The sequence below is a fragment of the Drosophila mojavensis genome, unplaced genomic scaffold (assembly GCF_018153725.1).
Source record: "Drosophila mojavensis isolate 15081-1352.22 unplaced genomic scaffold, ASM1815372v1 contig_136, whole genome shotgun sequence".
Classification (NCBI taxonomy): domain Eukaryota; kingdom Metazoa; phylum Arthropoda; class Insecta; order Diptera; family Drosophilidae; genus Drosophila; species Drosophila mojavensis.
Window position 1 is genome coordinate 1,123,835 of NW_025318667.1, and position 26,166 is coordinate 1,150,000.

General features: G+C 40.0%; 1 protein-coding gene across 5 annotated transcripts in view; it reads right to left on the bottom strand.

Moving 5' to 3' along the window:
* Positions 1-399: 399 nt before the first annotated feature.
* LOC6585656 (translation initiation factor IF-2) overlaps positions 400-26,166 on the bottom strand; it is a 40,299-nt gene continuing 14,532 nt past the window's right edge. The window contains exons 2-10 of one of the 5 annotated variants that reach the window (XM_044010137.1): positions 7,044-7,094; positions 6,873-6,967; positions 5,647-5,712; positions 5,519-5,586; positions 3,388-3,491; positions 3,237-3,319; positions 3,100-3,170; positions 1,102-1,632; positions 400-1,041 (exon numbers count right to left, since the gene is read on the bottom strand). In XM_044010137.1, the coding sequence (XP_043866072.1) occupies positions 547-1,041; positions 1,102-1,632 (1,026 nt within the window). In that variant the 5' untranslated portion in view covers positions 3,100-3,170; positions 3,237-3,319; positions 3,388-3,491; ... (2 more) ...; positions 6,873-6,967; positions 7,044-7,094 and the 3' untranslated portion in view covers positions 400-546. Of the gene's footprint in view, positions 1,042-1,101; positions 1,637-3,099; positions 3,171-3,236; positions 3,320-3,387; positions 3,492-3,573; positions 3,689-5,518; positions 5,587-5,646; positions 5,713-6,872; positions 6,968-7,043; positions 7,162-26,166 lie in introns of those variants that run through there. The other 4 variants (XM_044010135.1, XM_044010129.1, XM_044010130.1 and 1 more) reach the window with 4 other exon arrangements.

Here is a 26,166-nt window from a genome sequence, read left to right on the forward strand (position 1 = left end):
TTGAAAATGTGTATTCAGAGCAACAATTTGAAAATTTCTCTCTTAGCTCCTAGATATAATATAACATATTCTTCCACTAGAACTCTGTCTTTTACTCTGCTTATTTTCAAGATCCTCTTTCGACTTGCTATTCGAAATCTTCTCGTTTGTCGACTCTATGCAGAGGACACAAGAGTCTTCTCGCTCTCACTAGGCAACAGCTGGAGCTCTCACATTCAGCAACAACTATAGCTGTCTCTCTCCTACAGACAATACAGCCCTTAATTGTCACTAAAATGCCAATTCACTCGGGTATTACAAAGTGGCCGTAATATCTGTCTTAGTAACTGTAACTACCACAACGTCATAATATCACACCCATACGATCTTCTCACAGATGCAAAGTTGAAAGACATTGGATTAGTTTTTTTTTTAATACGCCGAGACCATTTCTACTTTATTTAACTAAAAAACAATTAAATATTTAATTTAGAATGCAAGTGAAAGAAAGGAAACTCAATTAAAATTTGGAATAGACATCGATAAGGCAGTACGCGGTCTCTGGGCTTAAGTTCTTTTCTTTTGTTTGTTTTGCTTGATTTGCTTGATTTGCTTCGTTTGCTTGGATTTCGGCTTTCCAATGGGCTGAATGGAACGCTTGGCCCGAGGGAGGGGCTTCTTATTAGTCTTCTTCGCGTAACGACGCTTGGGAGCCGGGACAAACTTGGCCTTGTTGCGACCAACAAGCAAGGCTGGCTTGGATCTCTTGGCCTTTGGCTTCTTCTGCTTTGGTTTCTTGATGGCCTTCATTTTGGCATCATTGGTTGTATTAGCTTGATCGCCAGTGGCCTCTGCATCAGGTCCCTTCTTCCCCTGCTTACGCTCATTAGCCTTTGGACGCTTGCGTGCCAGACGCTTCGGCTTAGCTTTAGCATCGGCCTTGGCCTTCTTTTTGAGCATCTTGGCAGCCTCTACCGGCTCGACGCCTACAGTCTCCGGAGCACCTTTCTTGGATCGCTTCACAATGCCCTTGATATTGCGCCACCATAAGGCACCTTGAGGCTGCATGTGAAGAGATCTACTGTAATTGAGCTCTGGCATTAGATTAATGATGTGTTTCACCTTTACAGCCGCGACGGTCTCAGTAGCTGTAGTGGCCGGAGCACCGGATCCGGCAACTTCTGCGGCAACTTCTGCGCCAGCTCCTGCTGGTGCCTGCTCCTCTGCAGCTGTCTCCACGGCTTGTTCCACATCTGGTTCTAGTGCTCGCTCCGGCTCCGGTTCCGGCTTTGGCTCTGGTTCTGGTTCTGGCTCTGGTTCTGGTGGCGGTTGTGCTTGTGGTTGTGGTTGTGGCTCTGGTGCAGCCTCCATCTCCACATCAGCATCTGCAGTTGTTTCACCCTTGTCCACGTCGTCACTGCCCTGCTCAGCATTGGTGTTAACGGTTTCATTCTGTTCTTCAATTACGGTTTCAGCATTATCTGGCTCGTTGGTTGCGTCCCCGATGCGACGGATCTGGCGAGGCGGTGCGAACTCGCGCTCAATTGCGTCGCCCGGTTCATGCTGGCGCTTTACCCCCTTTCTGGGCTTATCACGACAGCCATCGATAGGGTGGTTCAATATGCTCATAATGGTGCCCATTACTTTTGGCATCTAGCTGTAAGAATATTGGTGTGACTTCAGAAAATGTAACAATTGATTTGATTTGATGAGCTGTATTTCTCGTTCTCATCTGGAGATCGAGTTGAATGGGCTGCTTGACTTGGAAAAGCTTCTATCTTTTTTGCTCTAATCTTTCTTCTATCCTCTCTTAAGACAACCAAATTGAAGACTATGCAGCCCTGGTTCATTGTGCCAAGAGGCGACAAGAAGTCAGCAAGAAACCATATGAGGCTAGGGCGGGGTTTGTGGAGGCTTTTGGATGGAGGCAAGGAATTGATGTGCTCATAAGCACAGACAAACGCGCTACGCAGCGGGACGGATGTTTGGGTAAATGGGTTAAAGGGAGAAGAGTAGAGGAGGAGAGGGAGACGAGGGAGAGTAGGGCTATTGCTATGGCAGGGGCGTGGTGGATAGCTAGACGCATAGACGAAGCCAAAACCAAAACAACGTTAACGATATGCCAAACGTATGTAGGCCAACAACAGTAATGCGCGGGAGATGATGTGGAAGAAGCAGAAGTAGAAGCAGAAGAAGCAGTTGCCAGTGGATAAACAACAAGAAGAAGACCACACATAACCTGCAAAGCAGTCGAAGCAGCGAGAGCGGAGAAGTGGCTGGTGAGGCAGGACAGTGGACACAGTGGGTAACTGAGTATGATTATGATTACACTGATGATGATGATGAAAGGGAAAAGTTAGCTTGAGCAAGGCAAAGGGGTACGACTAGCAGATGCCCTGTGACCAGCCGTGTGAGCTTCTACAGAGAGTAGACAAAAGTTGATCATGCTGCGATATCGATATTTAATGATGGTATGGATAGTGGTGCACGAGTTATCGATAAGCAACTATAGGTGGATTCAAGCAGTCAGAGCAGACGCTGCATGGTCAGACAACCAAGATACCCCGCATGCTGTTCACGCTCATTTGAAATGCATGAAAATACATTTTCACAAAGGCAAACAATAAGACGTTTGCTTCTTTGGACTTGTTTCGATAACAATATTTGTTAGGACTCTCCCGACTCGAACTCAAAAACTGAAACTCAAACTGAAACTGACAACTCTTTTCACATGCTAGCAGGGGTTGGCGCGCAGGGGCGGGCGCTGGAGCCCCAACGCGCAGGAAGCTAAAAACGTTTTTTGACGTGGGAAGCTCGATTGGTGCTGCCAATAAATAAACATTTCAAAAGTTCCTCAATGAATAATGCCACAAGCCCTGAGCATGGGCGACTATAAACAGGCGGGCATATCGGAAAAGACTTCGTATTCTTCTTCTTCTTCTACTGCTCTTCCTCGGCCAGATAGAAATCTTTGCGGCCAGGCGAGTGCAGGGGAGGGCATGCGGATCACAGGAAATGTGAAACCCTTGTCTAAGCAGCTATTTATTATTTAGCTAGCTATCTGATTGCCATTATGAGTGTCATTAATAAAATCATGGTAATTTGATATGCTCTACTTACATATTCAAAGATTCAATTACCACGGATAGAGAAAGTCGGGAAGAACTCCACAAATATACAGTTGGGTTCAGCTATATGTGAGTAAAAAAAGAGTTAGTTACCATGTGCATATATACATATATATGTTCAATGATTACCTGCAGATAATTTATCCTTTGGATGGATATTATTCAATATACTTAAGACGGGTGTAGTTCCACAAAGATACAGATGAGTTCAGCTATACGTGAGTAAAAGGATTTACGTCATTAGGACTTTGCGTCATTAGTAATATCATGGTATACTTACATGTATATAAGATGATTAACTGAAGATTATTTCTGTCATTTGAATGGATATTATTTAATATGCTTAAGTCAACAATAATTCCACAAAGATATAGATGAGTTCAGCTATGTGTGAGTAAAAGAAGATTTATTTATCATGTGCGTCATTAATAATAGTATACCATGATATTATATATTGAGTGATCACCTGAAGATACTATCCGCGTTATGGAAATAAGAATACTTGGGCAAGAGAAAACAATTTAAGTGAATGTTTTATATAAAAAAATTTGTTTTTAAATTTGATCAAAACTATTTGTGTATAAATGTATAAATGTTTGATGTTTTCGTGTTTGTTAAAAAATGAGACTAAGCCTATGCAGTTCCTATTGAAAAGTACAAGGATTTTTGACATTGCTTATTTTTCTGAAATCTGAGTCAAAGCCTATTCAGTTCCCATTGGGATCGATTTACAGTTGTTTTCGGTATATCCTTGACTGTAAAGTCAAGCTAAATATTGAAGCCTTTGATGGAGCATTACCCTAAGGCTGTTGCCGTTCTCATTGGGATTCGAGCCGGAGACGGTTTTTCCAAGTTGTTTTCATGCTCTTCAAGGTTCGATTTTGACTTTCTATTTGTTATTCGTTGCACTACTTTATTGATTAAACATTAGCCTTTGGCATTTCATTTATTTTATTTTGCTACCCAACGGGACTCGAGCCAGTGACAACTTGTTTGGGAGACTCTTAAGAGAGACAGATAGAGAATGAGAGAGAAAGTTTCAAGTAGCAATGCACTTGAATGCGGCGCAGAGTGCCTGTGTTGTGTGTGCGTGTATGTGTGCGAGTGTGTGCCGGAGATCATATGAGATGAGATTTTTGGCTGTTGAAAGCAGGTAGAGATGGAGCTGAGGCAGCAGGCGAGGATGTCAACACAGCTGCCGATTGAGTTGTATGCGAGAATTGGGGCCAATGTCAGTGCGTTTCCTGGGTAACTGCAGCCACACATGAAACGGCAGCCAGTGATAAAGAGTGTGAAAGAGAGAGAAGGAGTGAGAGAGAGAGATGCTGAATCCTCTCGTTTAGGGATTTAATTAAAATGTCAGCAAGAGCATGGCACAAAAACTGGGTTATGGGTGTTAAAAGTGAGCCAAAGTTTCGTTGCTTGACGAACTGAAGCTGCGGCAGTTTCTCAGTCGCTGAGCAAGAAAAAGTAGGCGAAAAATGCATGCGAATGGGCAGCTGCCCGACTGGGAGACCGGCAGACTCTGCCCGGAGCTTAGCTGGGGCGACACCTGCAGCGCCACGGCACAAAGCAGTCATTAAATTTTTGGACGTGCCGAGCGCCAAACTAAATACACAAATGAGTGGGGGAGACACGGAGATTTGTTGCTGGTTGATTGAAAAATAATGAAATTTATATCCGCCCCGCTCCTTTCCGCCACACGGCGGCAAGTGAGTTGCTTAATATGAGGCAGGCCAGCAAGACATAGGCAAATATTGCGTATACGCTGCGTAAGCCGTTTTATCTTGTGCACACGTTCAAGTCTCCGTCTCACCCGGCCCCTCCACCAGCCCTCCCTCCTCTCTCTCACACTCACTATGTGCGGCAGTTAATTATGACAATTACATGGCAATCGATGCTGCATTTATGATATCGCCTCTCGCCTTGAAATCCATTTAACAGCGCATAATTCATTTAAGCAGCGCATTTGATGAGGCCACTGCAACAACAACAACTACAGCTGCTGATTGCTGATAAGATCCGCTGCGTCACTTTAACATTGCTACCCACAAAATTAATTCTATAGCTATCATATAATTGTTAATTGCATCGCATTGTTTTAGCGCTGAGCTGAACGTGCTACACATACATATATAGCTGGCTATCCATGAGTGACGACAGTTGACAGCTGCAGCTCTGGCTCTGGCTCAAACGAGATTGCAGTTGACGAGCTTAAGTCATCAGAAAAGTTAATGTTTTTCACTCGATTTAAGGCTGGATAACAGTGCGCATAGATGCTCTTATAGAGCGCCAGCTCTCCATAGATAATACGTGGATCTTAATCCCTAACCTTACACAAATACATACATACACTATACATGCATATGTACTTATATATTCTTATATAATTTGAGATGGTTTATACTTACATATCTACTGAATCCGCCGGAGAATATTTGAGTCGGGAAAATTTCAACAAAGACACAGATGAGTGGGGCTAATTGTGAATAAATGGGATTTACTATGATAATTTGATAATTTGATATAATCTACTTACATATATATTCAGCTGAAGATTGTATCCGCCTATATACGAATGGATATACGAATATTTGAGAAAAAACTTTGGGAGTGAGTTTTTTGATATTGAAAAAATAAAAAAAAAGTTTAAATTTTATAAAAATTATTTGTGTATACGTTTGATGTGTTTCATGTTTGTTAAAATATAAGTCTAAGCCTATTCAGTTCCTATTGATGATATGTTTACTTCTGACATATAAGTCAAAGCCTATTCAGTTCGCATTGGGAAAAGTAAACATTTTGATAATACAATGATGGATAAGTAACAAATTGTTTTGTATTATCTGGTGAAAAGCATATCGCTTAGATATTACTTATTGTTGTTTCGCCTCTATGCATATCTATATCATTTTTTATTTGTTTGTTTTTCTATATCCTACTTTTTCAAAAGGTTAAAATACAACTCCTTTTGTCTTTGGAGCTTTCTCTCTCTCTCTCTCTCTCTCTCTCTCTCTCTCTTGCTCTCTCTCTCTCTCTCTCTCTTGCTCTCTCCAGCTCTATCCTTACTTCAACTCTTAGGATGTCATCCAATCACATAATAATTAATTCATTCACTCGTAGTAGCCAAACACTAGCATGGGAATTTTATATGATCTACTCAGATATATGTATATGCAATTATCTCCTGACGATCGTAACCCAACTTTCGCAAAGTTATTATTAAATATTTTTAAGTCGGAAACAAATTCCAGTCACAGATGGGTTCAGCTATATGCGAGCAAAAAGATTTATTTACCATGTGCGTGTTTAATGACGACCTGAAGATTGTATCCGCCTATATATGACTGGATATACGAATATTTGAGTAAACGATTTGTGAGTGAATTTTTGATATTGATTTTTTTTTTTTAACTTTTTGTGTATAGATTCTTGATGATTATAAGTCAAAGCCCATTCTGTTCCTATTCAGAAAAGTACCCAATTTTCTTGTTCTATCTGTTGTGATTGGATACTTACATATCGTTTAGATATTACCTATTGTTGTTTCACTTCCTTTTATATCTTATCATTTTCATTTTTCAGATTTCTTTAAAGGTTAAAATACATCTATATATATTTTTGTATCTCTCTCTGTGTCTCTCTCTCTCTCTCTCTCTGTCTCTCTCTCTCTGTCTCTCTCTCTCTCTTTCTCTCTTGCTATCTTTCTACTTCAACTCTAAGGATGTAACCCAATAGCCGGGTAATTTGATATGATCTACTTACATAAATATTCAATTATCTCTTGAAGATCATAATCCAACATTCGGATAGATATTATTTAATATATTCAAGTCGGAAAAATTCCACAATTACTTCAGCTATTTGTGAATAAAAGGATTAATTTACTATGTGTTTCATTGATATTACTATAGTTCTTGGATATTATCTACTTACATATGTATTCATATATGCATTCAAAATTATAACCGTTCTTAGATCATGAACCTAAAAAATATATGCAAAATACATATATATATAAATATAATATGTATTTGTGAGTAAATTTTTTATGATTATTTTATAAAATGTAGTGAGCAAAACTATTTGTGTGTAGACTTCAGATGTTTTGCTTTTACAAATGAGTCAAAGGCTATTCATTTTATATACATACATATGTGTGTAGATTTTTGATGTTGCTCATTTTTCTGAAATCTGAGTCTATTCATGCACATGCATGAACATAGAAATATGATAAGTATGGGAACATACCCTCTACGCACTTAACAGCTAGCATACATAAAATAGATAATATATGTGGCAAGTGTGAACTGTCAGACTAGAATAAATATGACTCTGACCCTTAGCGACAGGAATATGTAAGAGACGAACGCCAAGCCTTACAACCTCAGCGATAGGATAAGAATAGCTAATAGACCCACGCGGAGCCTTACAAACTCAGCGATAAGATAAGAATATGTAACAGACCAATGCTGAGCCTTACACACTCAGCAATAGACGCACTAGATTTAAGGGTTGAAATTATGCATGAGTCTGGGTATATAAACCCAGGCTCAGAAGAATAAAGATTAATACGCAACTAAACACCATCATAGTCAAGTGTATTCGTTCAGAGTCAATTGCCTCTCAGTCCCCATGGAGAAAAAGTAAACCATACAATCTGTTACTTGTCATAATCTTCGAGATATTATTTGAAATCTTAATATCGCTAATTGCACCTAAGTCTCTTTTGAGCTCTATCGAGGACTCAGTCTACGTTGTATACCTACATTTTTAGGTCTATATATACATATTGCTCTGCCTCAATATATATATTTATATATTGCTGACAGCATGTCGTCACATGTTTACTACTTTGCTATGCCTTCTTTGAGAATATCTATATATCTTTCTTTATTGCCCAATTTCTATTTAAAATCCTTTTGCTATCCCTGTGTTGCTTCCCCCTTTGCCTCTTTTTAGCCTTAAACGTGTCTATGGCTCTATTAACGATACACTTGCCCATCTTCTTCTTCTTCTTGTAGTTCTCCCCATAATGGTTATGATAATTGCATTGCCTACTTTTCGGCTCCTGCAAATAGCTTTGACGCCATTTTTTGTAGGCAGCTGGTTTTGACTTTGACTTGGCCTCTCTCGCTTTGCCTTCGACTGTGTGCCAAGATTTTCTTTTCCGTTTTGCCAATTACCAAGCATTACCTTTTCAAACCAGCCAAGTTGCCCTCAAAAAGTAATGCTATTCTACATAGCAGCCTTTAATACTCTCTAAATTTGATCGAAAATCTCATTTTCGTGAGCTGAAGAGAAAAGAGAATCGTAACCTCTATGTTTTCTAATACTAAAAAAACGATTGTTCTATGTTTTTATGTTAGCATTCTTACGTTATAGCAACAATATCTATTCCAGATTAGTTGTAATTATGAAGCTAAACTAAGCTAAGTAAGATTTTGAATGTATTTCGGATTCTTATTGCTAATTCTTGTTAATTTTTTACACATATATCTCTTCATTCGATTGAATGCCACATCTAAGGCTTTTAACTCTATGTTAGAGCATTGTACAGCAAACTCGCTGCTATGCAACTATCTCTTTTCTTTTGTCCTTTTGTCTCTTTCGGGCGTCTGCGTTTTTGTCTATGGACTTGCTTACTGTCAACTGGCATTAAAAAGGCAAAACAAGAGGCAGAAAAAATGCAAACGTATTGCGAAATTGCAGCAGGTAAAATCAACAACACGGGCAACAACAGCAACAACAACAACAACAACCTGAAGCAACCTGCAGCAAAAGTTTTTTTCTATTGATATTGCGGTTGTTGTAGCTGCCTTGCCTTGCCTGTTACATATTTGTGGGCATTATTGTTATTGCAGTTGCTGCTGCTCTTGTTGCTGTTGTTGTTGTTGTTGTCAGACAAACAAGCGACAGCAAGAGCAACAGCAACAGCAACAACAACAACCTGTGGCAACGGCAACTTTAGTCGTGATTTTAAGCAATGCCAAAAAGTAGGCAACAAGAAAGCGAATGTCACATGTGTGTGAGCATATATATATGTGTGTGTGTGTGTGTATATATGTGAAGTCAACTGCTGTTGCCATTGTTACTGTTATTGCTGCTGTTGCTGCTGCTGCTGCTGCTGTTGCCGCTGGCTGCAGCGATGCCAAAGCTAAAGCGGAAACGGAAGCGGCCAAGCTGCCAACTTGCACTTTACACTCTGCTTCTTTCTGCTCTCTGGGCCAAGCAGCAAACAAAAAAGGATGACAACAAAAACAACAGTATATAATGCCAGCACACATACAAGCATAGGCAAACAACAATAGAAACATGGCCCGCAAACAGTTTACACCACATGCCCATTGTACTTTTTCGCGTATTTTCAACGTCTATTTTCGTACAGCTTCTTTTTCTCACTTTTTTTTGGAATGCTCAATTTTGCTTCGTTTAAAATTGGAAAAACACGTTAGCAAACGATATGAGTATAAGAGTGTACGAGTATAAGCGTAATAAAGTAGAAGAATAGAAGAACCGAAAAAAAGAAGAGCGCAATAGAAGACTCGAAGAATAGAAGAGTATGAGCGTATTAGAATAGAAGAAGAGCATAAGGGTAGAAGAGAAAAACAAATAAGACTAAGCATTGATAGTCTCCCAGTTCTTAAGATAAAGAGTATAAGAGCACACGAGCATTGAAGTAGAGCAGTCCGAGAACCTATACCATAGTACTGTATATGGACATGATGCCACCAGACAGTAGTATTTGATTCCACACTTAAAAATTACTTCCAAGTGTTGCAAAACCCACTTGGCAGCTGCATTAGGACATAGAAGCTGCCTTCTGACGGAGACCAAACAAAAACTTCGCACTTTGCACTGATTTTTATATAGACTTAGGGGGCTTTTGGTTTGGCAGCAAACGAAACAATAAGCTGACAAAGTGACATTGAAAACAACAACTGAATGCGACACAGGCTGCATGAGAGCGAGCGAGAGAGAGAGAGGGAGAAGGAGAGGGAGAGACAGAGAGAGAGAGCGAGGGATCGGGTGCATGTGAGCTGTGACAATTGAATGAATGAACGGGCGTTGCAAACTTGACGCCGAAAAATGATGCCAAGTGGTAACAAGTCCGAAGAGGCAGGCCGGGGCAGGGGCGTGGCACTGGAGGGAGGGAAACGCTGCCGGACTGGATGGTCATGAGTTATGGCCTGTGGTCATGTGGCGCATGTGGCGCCAGAGCAGGCTTCAACTCCGCCCCAAGACTGGAACTAGAGGCTGTAGTAGGGGGGGTGGGCCTTTCTGAAAGGGCGGTTGGGGAGGGAGCTAAAAATGAAAAGTGAATGTCGCAATGCCAATGCGATTGCAATTGTGAAAGTTAAATTGAATGCGTTGCGACAATGTTTGGCCGTTGGTGGGGCGACAGCCTTCGGCTTTTGGCTAAAGTTTCTTTCTTGTTTTCCATTTTTATTTGTATTTTTTTTTGGAGTTCAAGTACTTCAGCTGCATGTTAAGTAATTGGAGCGGCAGCAGTCGTAAATGATGGCTACAATAAGCGTGACAAAGGCCACGAAATAAAGCAGTTGATAAAGATGTTTAAGAGGAAACCAACTCGAAAAAGGACAGAATTCCAGCTGCAAACTAAATTTAAATATGATTTAATATAAAAAGATATGCCTAGTAAAGCAGTCGAAAGCAGAAGAGGACAAATATATCATTACTCATTACTCATTACTCATTACTCATTACTCATTACTCATTACTCATTACTCATTACTCATTACTCATTACTCATTACTCATTACTCATTACTCATTACTCATTACTCATTACTCATTACTCATTACTCATTGCTCATTGCTCATTGCTCATTACTCATTGCTCATTGCTCATTACTCATTACTCATTACTCATTACTCATTACTCATTACTCATTACTCATTACTCATTACTCATTACTCATTACTGATTTTTCATTACTCATTACTCATTACTCATTACTCATTACTCATTACTCATTACTCATTACTCATTACTCATTACTCATTACTCATTACTCATTACTCATTACTCATTACTCATTACTCATTACTCATTACTCATTACTCATTACTCATTACTCATTACTCATTACTCATTACTCATTACTCATTACTCATTACTCATTACTCATTACTCATTACTCATTACTCATTACTCATTACTCATTACTCATTACTCATTACTCATTACTCATTACTCATTACTCATTATTCATTATTACTCATTACTCATTACTCATTACTCATTACTCATTACTCATTACTCATTACTCATTACTCATTACTCATTACTCATTACTCATTACTCATTACTCATTACTCATTACTCATTACTCATTACTCATTATTCGAGACTTATTACTCATTACTCATTACTTATTAGCTATGTACATCATTGTCGCTATACTTTTAAGGGATCGAATCTGCTGCGTTAATAAAGCTACAGTCTCCATATATGTACATATGTAGTTTGAGTATTATTCTCGTGTTTCGAGGTGTTTCTTTTTCACGCTCTTCACAATTTCGCAGCTCATGCAAAGCTTTATTGAAAAGCGAAACAAGAAATTGGTAAGCAGAGAAAATGGCATGGAACGAGTGTCTCAACAAATGAATAAATCAAATGAAGTGAAGTGAATGAAGGGAACGAACAATGAACAAGTCCAATCAATGGGCTAAAGCTGAAAGTCAGATAGAGGGAGCGAGAGGACTGATGCCTCTGAGTGTGAAAGGGACCCCAAGTTTGCCTCGGTGTGTGTGTGTGCAGGTAAAAGCAAACAACAAATAAATTTGATAGGAAAATCCGTAAAACTAACTCGCTTAATAACTCGCACTTGAGTGGCAAACGCAAACACAGTCGCTGCTCGAGTGCCAAGCAAAACTTTTTTACTATTTTTTCGACTGACCAACTGGCTAGTTTTCCAACACTAGCACATACGCACACACACACACACATATGTACTACTACTAATGCACGCTAACCAACACACAAAAGTTTCAGTCAGAGGAAGCATTGCGGCAGCCCTCCAGAGTATTTTGGAAATGTGTGAATGAGTCTGTGTACTACAGTGTGTGTGCGTGTGTGTGCTCTGTTGCTGCTTTCAATTGTGCTGAAGTGTAATAACTTTAAGCTGCATTTGGTTGCCAGTTCGTTCCAAACTCCACCAAAAAAAAAAATGAAAAAAAAAACAGAGAAAAGAACCGAACTAAACCAAAAGCAAAATCCGGCAAAGTAAAGAAAAGTCCAGCAAAATGAACGCGTGCAACACACATACACGCCACCTGTCGTTTGGTTTCTGTCTTCGACTCCCTTCCTCTCTCTCTCTCTCTCTTTCGCTCTCGCTCACACAATCGCACGCCGTCTCTTTCGGTAGCAAAGTTTTAAATTTGCTTAATCAACAAAATGCAAATAACAGCTCGTCAGGGATTTTTGTTTAGTCTTGTTTATGCTTTATTTACGCTACCCAAAATAAAAAAGAGAAAAAAAATAACCGAGCAGCACCCATTAGCTATTGCTCTCTCGCTCTCTCTTAGTCACTCTGTGCCTCTATGACGCACAGAGTTCGCAATAAACCACTTAAATTTTGCAGCTTTTCGCACACTGTTCGGTTCAACTTGGTTTGCATTATCAATTATCATTTTTCCAAGTCTGACTGATGTGTGTGTGTGTGTGTGCCCCATTATTACTTTCGCCTGACCCTAATTTCTTATAAGGCAAAACACAAAAACTGTTGGCTTATTTTCCATAAATATCAATATACAGTCGATGCATGTGTGGAATTGCTTTAAGAGTAGCCTGTTAATGTGTGTAAAGCGCAAGGCTTATTGAGTTGAACTTAGCTAGCAGCTATCAAGGAGCTTTTAGACTAGCCCAAGCGTGGTTGGAATTAAACTATTTCAATAATATTTCTTAGCCTACATGCAAATGACGACAGGGCTGCGCTAGCCTATTGTGCGTGCCCAGCCCTAATTTCATAGTCTACGTCATAGTTTATATGACTATGATCCATTGAGTCTTTCCATGCAAACTAAAAGCCGCTGATACGAGTCTCAGGCGTGCACATTGTTATTAGAATCTCAGGTATTGGAGGTGCTCGAGTCCAAGAAAAGACTTTCTATTCGTGTGCTTTCAAATATCTGTACAGTCAATGGTCTTCAGGTACTCGCACACAAAAACATGTAAACAAGCTTTAGTCGAGACTGCTCGACTAGAATATACCCTGAACCCTCCCAGCTGATATTCTAATGCTGTATCCAAAATCTGTAAATTACAAAATCTTCATATTCATCAATGTATATACACAGTAATACTGGAATTTCCAATTGGAAAAGTGTTCAAATTACGCTGAAAAACAAAATCAATTTATCGATTATTTTCGATACAAAACATATCGAGTGAGTTATCGAAAAAATATGATAAACTTGTACTGCATATGATATACACGAGTCTATAGGCTAAATTTCTAGCTCTCATATCTTCTGAGATCTCGGCGTTCAAATGGACAGACGGACAGGGCTATATCGACTCAGCTTGTCGTCCTGTTCAGGATTATATGCATTTTATGGGGTCTGCGATGATTCTTTCTGCCTGTTTCATACTTTTCACAAAACCATTATGCCCAGATTTTCCATTTTCCATGGGTTCAGGATAACAAGTCTATGATCCCAATGCCAAATGATATGCAGGAAATGTCTCAAACTCGAATCCCTCTGAAAATCTACTGAGCTGCATATGTTAAATAGTCATGAAACCAATTAATAAACGACTCGCACACTAGCAAATCTAATGTGCATATATGTGTTTGCCTCTATATCTCCATTTCAGACTATATACGTATACGTAATATGTACATAGAGAGAGGTATACTATGTGCATTTGATATCTTTCATGCGAATGACTGCATTGCATGTGGCTGGGCGAAAAGTTGCGCCAATTACGCGACTGCTTAAGTCTTACAATTCTAAGGCCATGGGCGGCGCTGGTACGAAAGGGGTTGCGAGAGGGTGGGGGGGTTACTTTTGGAAGTCGCTGGCGCTTTGGGCCTGACAGATTTTCCGCACAGATGCGGCTTAACAAATTTGCTGCATACTTGCGGGCGTTCGCGTGCGAGGCGAGGCTTAAAACTTCAACTGTCGATGTGGGGGCCTCTGCTGGGTGTGTCTGTGTGACAGAGAGAGATGGAGCGAGCGAGAAGAGAGAGAGAGAGGGAGAGCGCATATGCGTGTGTGTGCTTTGCCGAAGTAATTAAACACACATTCAAGTCGCTATACAAATATGATGATACGAGCATGCATTATACGATATGTAAATGAATTTAAGCTCCCATTATAAAGGCTGCCGCATGCCGCATGCCGCACGCGCCTCGCTGCCAAGGTCAACAGCACTTGCACACACACACACGCGTGCACACAAAGCAGGGCGAAGGCCAGCGACAGACGCCACAAAATGGCGCACATCAAAAATTTTGACACGCCGCACTGGACTCGTTCACAGTGCTAAGATCAGATGCATGACGAGTAGTTACCCTCTAGAAGTAGTTGAGCTGTTGGCATATCCTGAGGACGTATCACAGTATTGATGCTTGTCGTGGTTTATATAGATATATATAGAGTTTATTTTTAGACTAATGCATGACTACCTAATGCCCTGAATAGATAATGTTTCACATTTTGAGTAGTGCGCCCCATATGTATAGACAGATATATGGACACCTTTTTGTACTTAGCAAACTTGAATAAAACAAACTTAGAGTTCCAGCTGAGGAAATGGAAAATAGTCTTGCTGCAGAGTAAAGTCTGATCAGTGATAATAAAAACAGAAAGGGCAGTAGATTCAAAAACCTCTGAGATTCAATACAATTGCATTTCGACAAACTGAAAACTATATACAGTAGAATCCCGATAATCCAAGATGGCAACGGGATCAGTTTTTTTTTCGATTTACACGGAAATTCAAATTATCGAAAAATATTGATAATTATTGAGAACGGATTTCTTTCAGGGGGATAGAACTTTCTTCGATTTATAGCGAAGTTCGATTTAGCGGGGTACGAATTATCGACTATCGACTGTAATTTATAGAAAAAAAGTAAAAGTCAGAGTTCGATATAATAAACTATATGATGGATATGGAAGAATGCTTGTCCTGCACTCCTTTTTTTTGCTTAGGTATCGACTTAGGCTGAAGACTGAATAAACACTATATAGCTCAATCCACCTTTCGTAGTAGAGGGACGAATGCTCGGCCTCGTCATTACATTTTTGCAGTAAATGCAGGTGAATTCGTCACATTTCCCCTTATTGAGATTTGTGTGTAAATATGTGGTAGTGTTTGTGTATACATATAGAATGCATGTGTGTATATATATAAATGCATTAATGTGTTTATGCATATGTAGTTCATCTCGTATGCACAAGTGTGCATGTGTATGGGTCTGCTTGTGTGTGTGTGTGTGTGTATGCGTGTTGTATGCATAAAGATTTGTTGCTTTGTTAACAATCGATTGCAGCACAATATAAATGTGTGTGTGTGTTGGCAGCCACCGTTCGGCGCCAATGATATTGAAAAATGCAGACTTCTGACCCCATTTGTGTAAGTGTCGCTGCTGCATGTGTGTGTGTGTGTGTGTGTGTGACAACAACTCAATGCTGGGGTCGAGCTGTGGCAATGGATGTGGCTGCAGCAACAGCCACCGCTGCCACCGCCGCCGCCGCATAATGTGCAGGGAAAATAAAGTGCACAAAAAACTGAAAAGAAAAATTACAACAACAACAACAACAACAACAACAGCAGCAGCAACAGCAACAGCAAGAATAAGTGTGAAAACGCGCAATTTGCATTTTCCTCATTTGCCGGCGAAAGTGCGCACGAAATACTTTCGCATCTATCTGTAGACAGAGCAACTATCTATCGCATATAGATATCGCCCTGAATAACTAAATGGAGAGTAAATGAGCTGTGAACCTGACACGCCCCCTTTCCCGGTCTGCCGCTATTTCCCCTAGAAGAGAAAAGGAAACACAAACAAATAAAACTTTGCCTACGCTCAGCTATAGTTGGGTGTGCTCAAAAGAACTAGTTCTTGAGAGCACTTGCCTTTCATGCAACAGCTGTAGAGTGAGGATGGGCGTGTGGAAGTTGTTTCAAGTAGAGTCACTGTCCAGCGGAACTTACTGCAAGCTCAAAAGAACCAGTTCACATTGTGCACAGCCATTGAGAGAGGAACCATTCAAGCAGCAGTTGTGAAGTGTAAAGCAGTTGAGAGCAGGTTCAGCTGTGGCTAAGTGCTCATAGCAGCTACATGCGCTGAATAAATAGCGGGAAGAATATGCTTGATTTTTATGAATAACAATCTGTGGAGTGAGAGCAAGTTATATCTACTTTCCAAAGTAAAGAACTAGTTTGATAAGTGCTCAGAAGAACCAATTCGCTGTGTGAATCGTATCGCAGATCAATCTTTAAGGCAGTAATTTCCATATGATAACAAGCTGAGTGTATTATCTGCAGTCGGTGCAGTAATTGCTCAAAAACCCAGTTCGCGGAACTAGAACCAGTTGATTATATATTTTTTTAGGCTCAAATGGACTAAAGCTCAACTTAATTTCCGGCGTAACATATTGAATGACAAATCGATCATACCCATGCGCATGAGCATGGGCATAAGGGATATATTATAATGGAATTGCATAACATAATATATTTATTATCGATAGGTTGACATGATTTTAATTAGTTCACTCAAGCGAACATCTACTGTAGCTCAATTTATATATAGGAAATTGGAAATTCGAATCCGTATTGAAATTTATGCAAAGCGAACATAAATATATGTAAGAGAAAATGAGACAGCGAGATGGAGAGACAGGGAGACAGAGAGGGGAAGATGTACATACATAAATGAAATGTGACTCAATAGAATTTCAATTATTTCACCAGAATACACTTGATTACATTCGTCTGACTGGGGAAGAGGGGCATTGCTTTGGCTGTGTGTATGCTTTTGTGTGTGTGACAACTCTGTAGAGTTGTCGCGCGCTCTCTCACAGCCTGCTTGATTTTCATATTTTTATATTTTTATTGGCCGTGCCAGAAAGGTAAATTCCTGCAGATAAACAGAACAAGCCCCCAGAGCTCCAGGCAGCCCCAGACCTGTAGACCTCCAGGTCCGTTTGTCTCCTTTGCTTCTTTTTTCTTTTTTTTTGTCAATTCCTATGTATTTCCAATTGAATGCATAGAACGCTTCAACGCGTGCATTTTTTTTTTTTTTTTTTTTTTTTTGCCCAAATAACGTTACGCAATGGCTAAAAACAATTCTGGGCCAAGTAATTAGAATCAATTGACCCTGAACGCTTTTTCCAGTTGACCTGTTTCCTGATATCTCAACTCGCCTCGGTCCGGCCGGAGCAAAGCAAAAACAATCAAATCAAAATCCAACTCGAGCCAACAAATTGTCTTTAAAATAAATATAAATATATAAATTGGAAATGGCAAACAAATGCCAATTCCACCTTTCACTTACGCCAATTGACAATTGCTTTTCCTACCCAGAAAGCAAGGTGTGGGCGTGGGCGGGGGCGTGAAGAGAGTGAGTGAGAAGAGAAAGACGATGGCAAAATGAAATGAGGAAGGCTATATATGTACGTATATATAGCTGCATGTATTGTTTTTGACATCTTATATAGAATCTATGATAATATAATTCAGTTGTTAGTTAACATTTTGCTCCTTTCCTTCTTCCTCCCTCGTTTATGGTACTGAGTTTCCTTAGCTGTCTCGTGTGCGGTGTATCACCTCACCTTTCTTTCTCTCTTCTTCTTTCTTTCACTCTCCCTCTGTCTCTTTCTATCTCTCCTTCTTTCTTTCTCTCTCTCTCTTTCTCTCTCTTGTTTCCTCTATGTAGACTTCCATTCTCTAACTCCCTCTCCCTCTCTCTCTATATATTTATCTTTATTTCTCCGTTTTCCCCCAATTTCACTCCCATACGGTCTTATTCTCATTCTCTCCTTCGCCTCCCTGTTCAAAATCTTCTTTTCCTATCTAATTTTCCTTCTCACTTCGATTATTTTCCCATTATTTGATACCTCTCTCTCTTAATTGTTTTTGCTTTATATCTGACTAAAGATTTTTCTCTTTCTCCTTCTCTTTCTCTCACTTCTGCTATTATTTCTTCTTTTCGTCTCCCATATCTCTTTTCATCTCTTTCAGATTCATCCACTTCTCACTTCTTCAATTTCGTTCAAATTTTGTGAATTGATTTGTATGAGAAGCGCTGAGAGGGGCGCAAAAGTCCTTATTCAGCAGATGAATATTAATTGAATAACTTTTCTCTCTTCTCCCTGGCTTTATTATTGTTTTTCCCCATTTTATGGCTCATGACGTTAGCTGTTGTGTATATTATCCATATCCATATCCATTGCTCTAACAAAGTTGTTCAATCTCATTTTTCTTGTTTCCCTTCCCCCAATTTTTGTTTTTGTGTTTGTTTTTGTTTTTGGATGGAAGCATAACAGAAGTTCTCACTCAACCAATTGCTAGCCGATTTCAATTGATATACGATTACCATGTTGGTAATCCTCGAGTTTTGTTAGTTTGGTGAATTTGTGATGAATGGCAGCTGGCAAAAACCGAGCGCGAGAGAAACATGAAGAAACATGAGTTTGATTCCGAGTCTGGCACTCGATTCATAACTCGATGCTCGGATGTTTGTATTATGATATTTCGTGCTGTTCGCTTTTAGCATATTTGCAAACATTTTTCAGCATTCGCAACTCATTGAGCAATCGAGTTGCTGACTCTCTCGCGCCCAGCTCCCTCTCGGCAGCGTCCAAGCCAAACCCAAATGTCCGAATTCGCATTTGGCGTTCCGAGTCCGATGGGGAATGCGGACTCTCTATATAGCAGCTGTACACTGTTTTTCCTTTTCCTTTTCTCTTTTCTTTTTATTTTGTTGCCTTTTGTTCACATGCTTTCTGTGCTTGTGTCTGTGTGTGTGTGTGTGTGTGTGTGCAGCTCGCAAACTGTTTATTATTTTGTCGACAAATGCGTGTTCGAACCAGAGACCAAACAATCCTAACACAAAGCATAACCATATTGTCCTGACGTGTTTCCCTGTCTTCCTCGCTCTCACCCTCTCACCCTCTCACTCTCACTCTCCCGCTGTCTCTTCGCCCCTCTTTCGCCCGCTGTTTGCTGTCCATGTCTCTTGACCAGTCTGTTCAGTGTCCATGGCAGGGTCTGCCAAAGGCGCATAAAATTCGCATCATTGATTTCTATTTCGTTCAGAGCTCATTAAACAATCGGATAAACTTTAAGAATCAACAACGGCAACAACAGCATAACGGCAACAGCAAACGGCACAGATGGACTGACAGCTCTTTGGTGAGAAGTCTGGGACCTTGGGATCCAGTTGTATTCCAGTTGGAGCTCATGTTGATTGTGCGTGCGATACGCCCACACACGCACGCACACACATAGACCCAAATACCAAGCGCCGACCTTCTTGGTCTTGTACAACTGGGCCTCGCCGGCAAAGGTCAAGCTCAACAGATTTTTCACGCATTTTTATACACTGCACAGACATCGGTCGGGCGTGTGAAGCGTATTTCATATAAATATACCCTCTAAAATATGTGCCGGGAGGCAGTTTTATTTTGAAACACTGTTTAGCTACTTACAGGGTATCTAAAAGTCTTGTAGGCTATCATTTGGACAATCCTTTAAGAAATTGGCACTTAGGCTGCATATACAGGGTATGTCAAGTCGGTCAATCTGTCTGAAAGTCAAGTTAAACTGCTCGCAAATTCTATGCCAGCAATAGATCTACAAATATCATGAAATTGTGTGCCCCTCATATACATACAGGGTATGTACTAGTCGAGCTGAATCACAGCAAGTTATTTACTAATGTATTAGTGACTATATTTATAGCATTGGTGCATAAAATCATCACAGGGTGTTTAATTCATAAAAATACAGGGTATATCGGTAATCTTTAATTACGTGGTATCTTTGAGTCGAGCATGCTTAGGATAGTTTAGCTGCGCTTTAAAGTCAGCAAATGGCCAGCTGCTCCAACAAAAACATAAAGCACAAACATCACCAACTGTTGTTGTGCACAGCTTCTGGCATGAGAATTTCCGAGAAGGGCGCAACAACAGAAAATAGAACCGAAAAAAAAAGAGGAGAAATCATTGAAAATTGTCGTGTAATTAGCCGTTAGACTCTCGGCTCTCTCAGCTCAAAATTGTTGTGTGTTGCTTTAAGTACGTGTCGTGCCACATTTGCAAATGCGCTTCAAATTGCTCATCCGCACACACACACACACACAGAGTGGCAGCGGGCGTGAGGGTGTGTGTGCATGTGTATGTGATTTGGAAAATCATTGAGTTGTAAATGGGATTCGAGGCTGCACGTTCGTGCATACAAATCGTTGCCTTAAAGCGACCCTCGGCTCGTTTTGGCTGCCTCGTTGACTTGGCCCAAATCGAAGAAATGAAATTTAAATTTTATGCAAATACCAAACGCACACACACATACACACATCTAGCTAGCTGTGCTGACAATGTGCTAAGCATCGCATTTGGCCATTTTATTTTTTTTTTCCTGTTTTGTTTTGCTCTTTGCAATTTGCCGCGCTCAACTTTTTGCATTTCGGTGACAAAACGCCAAAAACGCACCAAAAGCCAAAAAGTTGTTTACGCTTTTCCATATACCCTGCATGAATTGGCTAAAATGCATCTTGATGGATGATCATTAGTTTAGGTAGAGGAATAGATGGCATACATTACATATGTATATCATATCTGCCATAAACAGAGGTATGTATATTTTATTTATATCATGCTTTACTCGTACTTATTAAGAACGATAGTTATCGATAAATCAATAGCCGATGAATATTGCCGATGAAAATTAAAGATTGACAGCATGGTCATTCAGCAAGGTTTTCAGTGGTTTCCCCTGTTTCAAAACGTTTTGTATCTTAAGTATTATCGATAAGTATCGATAGCAATAGCCGATCTCGTTGATTATAAGAACTTGGTAAATTACTTAAACTAACATTACGAATTTAGCATACAAAAACATTAACTGTTTACATTTTTCTCAATTCAGCCTTTTATACTACAAACATATCATATATAAGACCTAAACCCCACATATCGATTAAGCAGAAAAAAGTTGATTGCAAAGTTGCTAAGTAAACTGAATTTAATATAAACCACTGATAAATATTGATAAATAACTCTTATCCATGGAAATATCTGAGAGATAGTAGAAGTAAGAACCATGCAAGCCCTCATTATTTTGAGGTCGTCATCATCATCAAACAGGGTATCTGCTAGTCGCGCACGCTCAGCGGTCGAGCAGTCGCTAACTTGTTTGCAGCTGTTGCTGCTGCTGTCCTGTGATTAGTTTTAGCTTTTGTGCAATTTATGTTTGTTGTTTGGGTAAATAAATAAATAAATAGTATTTCATTTGTGGAGCTAGCCTGTGCTCTGTTTAGCTTTTATTTTGGTCACCAAATATTTGGAGCATTTAATACCCCAGCGTTATTAGTTGAGCATTCGCTGATTCCCCATGGACATGGATAAAACCAAAAGTTAGATTAACTCGAGCATCGTATTGAATTGTACCGTGGACATCGGCGGGGGCGTGGGGATGTGGCCGTGGCCTGAGCTTAAAGCATTTTATTGCACGCATTACTTATTGGCAAATGAAACACACTAATTTATACTGTGCTCATGAGTTATTAGTATGGATTGCTCGCAGTTAACGAATTGTAGTATTGGAAAGTCTATGTTTATTGATATTATCCGTCCGTCCGTATGAACGCCTAGATCTCAGAAGATATAAGAGCTAGAGAGCTGATATTTGGCATGCATACTCGTGTATACAATACATCGTACAAGTTTATCTTATTTTTTCGATAACTCATCCGATAACGTTTTTATCGAGAATAATCGAAAAATCGACTTTGTTTTTTCCTTGTTTTACATTGGAAATTCTCCTGCGAGGTCTTAAAGAAAGTGATTTACAGTTGCCTTTACAGTTATAAGTTTTTTTTAACAATGCATCAGTGTTGGTTAATGTGGTGGTTTTTAACACTATAACTTTAAAGCGATGCATGTTTTGAAGAATTTATAATTTGTATAGCTTTCAATAATCTGCCCATAGCTTTGATAGAGTTCCCATACAAATAGCAGTGTTGAAAACCCGTTAAGCTCGAGTTTTTTTCCAGGAATTGTTGATAAAATACTGCTTTCATATGAAAGAGTTTATGTGTATTATCTGGCCGCCGCATGAATTGAAACTTTACCGCTTGAAGGCAAAAAATATGTCGACCATTTGTCATGTTGTAACAAATTAATGGAATCTGCATTTATGAACGGCAATCGCATTTGCATTTGAAGTCGCAAAAATATGCAGCAATTCAGATGACAGGGTATGCGTATATGCAGAGCATATTGCTATGTAAACCTACGGAAGTAACAAATTTTCTAGCACTTCGCTCTGTTGGAGCGAATTGGCGTCGCTTTGTCTCTGCGCCTATACGAATTACTGTTGATGAATTCGGCCCGAAAATACAAAAACACAAAAAAAAAACAGGCAAAGTCCAGCATATACCATTCATATTCAAAAATAGCAAATCAACAGCTGTTTGTATACCCTGTACGCAATGGTTGGCAAGGGGGTGCGGCAAAGAGTGGCAAATTATAATAGAATGTAGAACAGAAAGCTGATATAGTTGAGAGATGATAGATGAAAAAATGAAGAAGAAGCTATAGTTTTAGCCAGGGATTATTTAAAGACGTTTTCAATGGACCGTAGAGAGATGAAGCGTCATAGAGTATATATATTTATTGTAGTTCTGGTCAGGATCAATAGACGAACTAATCTAGTCATGTCTGCCTGCTTCTTCAGCTGCCGTATTCCTTCTACTCTGTCATATATATAAAACTATAGTCCTCAAATTGCATAGAAGGTCTCCAACACCGCTACCGGGTAGCTGTTAGTCGAGCACTCCTGATTAAAAAGCACTTGTACTTGTTTCATCCCGTGCTGTGATGCTCTCTGATATTATTTTATGTAAATTTCTATGGAATGCATACAAAATACACAGACAGACCTTCAACAGCTCACACGCACACACACATACATATGATGTCTGTCTGCTTATATTGCAGAAACAGATAGTATATAAATATATGTATATGCGTGTATGTATGTATGCATCCGTATATCTGTATATTTTATATTCCTATGATACTCACAAATATTGTTGTTTGGTCGTCAAAGCATATGCGCATTTTTAAATAAACGCCGTAGCCCCAGCCGCCGCCTCCCCGCAATACAAAAATGTTTTGCAACTACAAAATGGAGGAATTAAATACCGGCATAAAGCATATCAAGTGCGCTCGTTAACAGCGCAACTTAATTCTTTTGTGTGAAATATGTTAACTAAAAGGGGAAAACTACTTTGTGCCAGCGTAAAGCGTAGTTGAATATCAACTTTAAACATAATTATTTCAACTATACCCAGACAGCCAGACGCGCTCTCACAATAAAAATGCTGGAAAATGTTATGTGAAATTTGATGCCAATTTGGCGAACCCCAAAGGGCGAACCTCTATGTAGCGCTTCAACTTTTTACGCTCGCAATGAGCATAGTGAAAAACCTTCAACTTTCATCTGGTGAGGGTATATGCAAGTGCGTCAAGTCCGACATCAAAGTTGCTGCTGAAAATTGCATCAAGTTGAAGGAGTTTAAAACTAAATTAGATTCCCTCTGCATTCCTTAAGCTACTACCCCCATATAACCCATTTCAGGCTCACATTTGCTAGGGTATTTCATCATCATCTGTGTTTCGAAAAGAGAACTCATATAATCGCTCCAAGTTGAGCATCCCTTGGCCGTCTGTCAGAATGTTGCGCAATTCCGCGCAGTCTGTAATCAGTGCTTTTGGCACTCGTCTAACGTGATGCAGTTAGCTTGCCCTTAGACTCAATTACTTCGCCGAGAGTTTGGCTATTAATTTTTGGTTTCACTACGTGCGCCCGGCTAGGTAATTAATTAATCAAATGTCGCATGGCTGTCCCGAATGCAAGATATAATTGTCTTTTCTGCAACGAGCACTTTGTACCTCTCAAAAGCTACAAAGTGAGTGTCATGTTCAAATTATACTCTATATATATACACATGTATTTACATGGATGTATCACGTGTCGCTGTTGCCAGGGCTGCCTGTCAGTTCGCAATGATTAACCAGCTCTCTGCATATCCGCTTCCGATTCAGATGGTGCGTAATTAACATTCCACTTTTGGATTGCATGTGAGGCGAACACAAATGCATCCAGTCACAGACACAGATACAGATACAATGCAGATGTAGATGCGTATAGAGATGCTAATACTGATGCTGATATTGATACTTTTGCTGAGACTGATACGTGTAATTTATATTTATGAGAATCACAAAGAAGGGTCCCATAATCATTCAGACGCTGGCAATCGTTCAGCAATAAGGAAAACAGTTTCATTTGTTGCTGCTGGAAATGGCAATTTTCATTAATTCGGGCTTCAGATTTGTCAAGCTCACAAGAGACGAGTCCTGCATTTGGCTAGAACAATGAGATTTATGTGCGGCTCTTACTGGCTGCCAGCTCGGCCTTGGGCCGGAACTCAAACTCAAACTCAAGCTGTTGTGTAACGTGGAGTGTGTGCCTGTCAGTTGAGCTTCCTGCGACAACAATCGAAGCAAAGACCTCCTCTACCTTAAGTGCGTGTCGGTTGTTTATACTCGTTGTGCTCGAGTGGCGAATTGGGCATCTGGCTCGACACTTCTCGGATTCTCATTGAGCTGCAGCTAATTTAAGCCTTAAAGTGCAGTTACTCAAAGCAGCGAAATTGCGTTTAGCATTTACCGTGAAGAAAGACTTTAAATCGGTAGCAACTGCTTTGCATAAAATTAACATGTTGTTAACAGAGTGTGAGGCGGCGCCCCAGTTACCGCCTCACGATTATTTGAAATGAAGAATGTTTATTTTTTATGAAAGAGAGAGGAAATGTTGATTTGCGAATTGGAATTAAGAGAGTGAAGAAATGTTTATTTTAGGGTTGAAATGAAGAAATGGTTATTTTTATTGGAATCGAAGAAACGTTTGTTGTTATTGAATTGTTATCGGAATTTATGAAATAGTTAGTTTATTTTGTAGTCATTAAGATTTAGAGTTAAGTTAGTAAATTAAGTAGGTTTAATTAGGGTTAGTTTTGTAGTCGGTAAGATTTAGCTGTAGCGGTTAGGAATTAAGTTAGTGATAATTAAGTAAAAATTAGTATTTGATATAATTTTGTCATTTGAATTGATATTTGAAAATGCCGCCCAAAGCGCTGACGATTTAGCGGCGATCGGCGGCGCAACCCTGCGTGGAGAGTTGTGAGCGGAGAGTTGCGTCGCCGACGCCGAGCGCTTTGGGCGAGCGCAAGAAAAGAGACAGTTTTTAGTCGAGTTTTGGGAGTCGAATCGAGAAGAGGAGAGTCGGGATTGAGTAGCGAGAAGGAGCGGTTGACCGCGAAGAGAAGGTGATAGAGTTCCTTTTAAATTTAAGCGCGTAGTGGAATCTTGTGAAACGCGGCTAGGTTAAGTGACATTTTGAATAAAAGAAGAAAGAAACACGGTAAGAGATCGACGACTTTCATTGGCATAAACGGCGACTGGAGCAAAATTTGACGGCGACGAGGAGTCAAGAATTTGGGTGAGAAGACGCTGGAGAAGAAAAAGGTACACGTGAGTGGCGGTCCCCATATTAGATTTCCCCCCCCTCTCCCATTTCCCGGCCAATAACGTTAGATATTCCCCCCCCTGGTGTCTCACTATTTCATACAAATAAATTTCTTGTGAGTACACCCTGGGTAGACTGAGTCTACCCCAGCATTCAAATTTACTACCTTACAAGTGGCGCCCGAGCAGGGACCCAGGGAGGTGCGCGGTGTATCGCATGGCCGAGGGGAAACGGCGGAAGTTATAATAAATATATAAAAGTG